The sequence below is a fragment of the Fonticula alba genome, assembly GCF_000388065.1.
Source record: "Fonticula alba strain ATCC 38817 unplaced genomic scaffold supercont2.2, whole genome shotgun sequence".
NCBI classification, from domain to species: domain Eukaryota; order Rotosphaerida; family Fonticulaceae; genus Fonticula; species Fonticula alba.
Genome location: NW_009242972.1, coordinates 2,583,426 through 2,585,511, shown reverse-complemented (window position 1 = coordinate 2,585,511; position 2,086 = coordinate 2,583,426). Strand labels below are relative to the sequence as shown.

Here is a 2,086-nt window from a genome sequence, read left to right as displayed (position 1 = left end):
CCCCCCGGTGGGGAGGCGCACCTGGCGGGGGGGGGGGGGGGGGGGGGAACGCCAGCCGCGATCAATGGGGAGACATTGTGCAAGGGTAACGGTAAAGAAGGACAAAGGGGAGCAATCACCAAAGCATGAATGGCAACACACGGAGAAGCCCGAAGAACAGCACTCAGTCATCCGGAGACGAGGTTTATTCTCGAGAGGCATCTGAAGGGGAACGGAGGGGGAGGGGGAGGGCCGCAGGGGGGGGGGGGGAACATCTAGGCCTCGAGGAGGGGCGTGGCCCGAGGGGCCGCAGGCACTTTGCCCGCGCCCCCAGGCCGGTCTATGGTGAGGGGGGTGGCGATGCAATGACAGGGGGTATGGACGCACTGGCTCGGGCAAGGGGGGGGGGACTTGCGCGGAGCGTGTTCACACCCGGCGTCCGATCGGGGCATCTGCCTGCACCGAGTGCAATGGGTGCAGGCCGGCCTGCAGCAGCGCCTGGCCATGGCGCCCTTCCAAGGCAACGTCCAACTTCGGATCACTCGACTCGACAACCGGGTGGAAGAGACTCCGACTGAGGGACGGGGTGCCATGGGGCCGGGATGACCGAACACATGGCGGGCTGGTGGGGGGCGTGGCTGGAAGCATGCCCAATGACGATGCTGCTGCTGCTGCTGCTGCTGCTGCCACTACTATGGAGGACGGGGCCGCGGGCACAGCTGGGGCAGGTGTCCCGGCGCTTTGGATGGGTGTAAGCCGGAGAAAGGCCGCGGGCAGGGCAGGCGAGGCGACGGCGAGTGTGAGGAGGGGTAGCGGAGCAAGCCGCGGCCGGGGAGGGGAGGAGGGATTGTGCGGCAGGACGAGATCCTCACGCGTGGCACTTCCCCATCAGGGCCTCTTGCGTTGTCCTGCGGCCGGGAGCCAGCTCCTGGGCGCTGTCCCGCGCTCGCGGCCCGGAGGAGTCGGGCGTCGGACTTCGTGGCGAGTACGAAAAGCCCTCCCGCAGGGGTTTCTCTTTCGGCCGGTCTCAGATCAGTGCAGGGGCGATGGTGTTCCGGCGGACAGGCGCCGCGGCCGGCCCGGACTGGAGGCCATGCCCCCTGTGTATCGCGTTGTGTGGGCGCCCAGCCGGGACTGGTGCGTCCTCCCCTCGCGGGGGGGGGGGGGGGGGGTCATCTTCGGGGGCCCTTTTGAGTGGTTTCAAGCGGCGTCTCGCCAGGGGAGCGCGTGCCAACCGCCCCGCCCAGAGGGCGTCGGCCGGGAGGGGAATGAGTGAGGGATTCGCACCCGGTTTCGTCGGCCACAGGGGCAGATCGCAACCCGGAGAGCCTTACACTAGGCCAGGCGGGAGGTCATGCCTGGCGGTCCGGGCTCTGGCCGGCGTGCGACACCCGGAGTTGCCCCGGCACGCCTCCCCCTCTCGTTCCCCGCCCACTCAGACTGACCGGATCCCCCAAACGTCGGGGAGATGCGGGTATGTTTTCAGCTGCTCCTCCCGCCCCCCCCCCCTCCCCCCCGGCCCGCTGCTTTCGGGGAGGCCACGTTGGGGCCAAGTGTCCGCGGGTCGGCGCCAGGAATCTCGGCGCCAGGGAGCTGCCCTCGGCACCTCAACCGAAACAGCGGTCGCCTTGCAGGGGGGGGGGGGGGGTTCCAGGATGACGAATTCCCTGGCACCCGGCCTCGCCTCCTTGTTCGGCCTCTGTCTGTCCGATGACCAGCCCGAGCCGGGGCAAGCGGGGGGCCCTCGGAAATTGCCCTGGCCCCGAGCGTCGAGATCCGGGCCGGCCTAATGACTGGTCCCTTCTCTCCGGCACCGGCGGAGCGAGAGGAAGGAACGGGGGGAGAGAGAGGGGGGGGGGAAGGGAGCGAGAAACAGCACCCGGCCGAAGGGCCGTCTGGCCCCACTGCCCCCATGCTCGGGGCCTCACCAGGGGGCCACGAGCCACCGCCGACGATACGGTCCGTCAGGTCGACTGCATTCGGGCCGGCTGCTTTGGGCCAGCCGGCGAACCGCTCTCCGCATGCTGTGGGCGGGCGGTGGGGGATGTCTCCCGCGGCCGCGCCCGAAAAGGGGCATTCTAGATGGGGAGCCGGGGGGGGGGGGGGG

The 2,086-nt window shown here is 70.0% G+C and overlaps 1 protein-coding gene across 1 annotated transcript; it reads right to left on the bottom strand.

Annotated features, from left to right (window-relative positions):
* Nucleotides 1-405: 405 nt before the first annotated feature.
* Nucleotides 406-627, bottom strand: H696_01558 (hypothetical protein; the record flags this gene model as incomplete). The annotated part of the gene is made up of 1 exon (XM_009495459.1): nt 406-627. One exon carries the CDS (start codon nt 625-627, stop codon nt 406-408), a length of 222 nt encoding a protein of 73 aa, XP_009493734.1.
* Between the last annotated feature and the right edge of the window lie 1,459 nt (nt 628-2,086).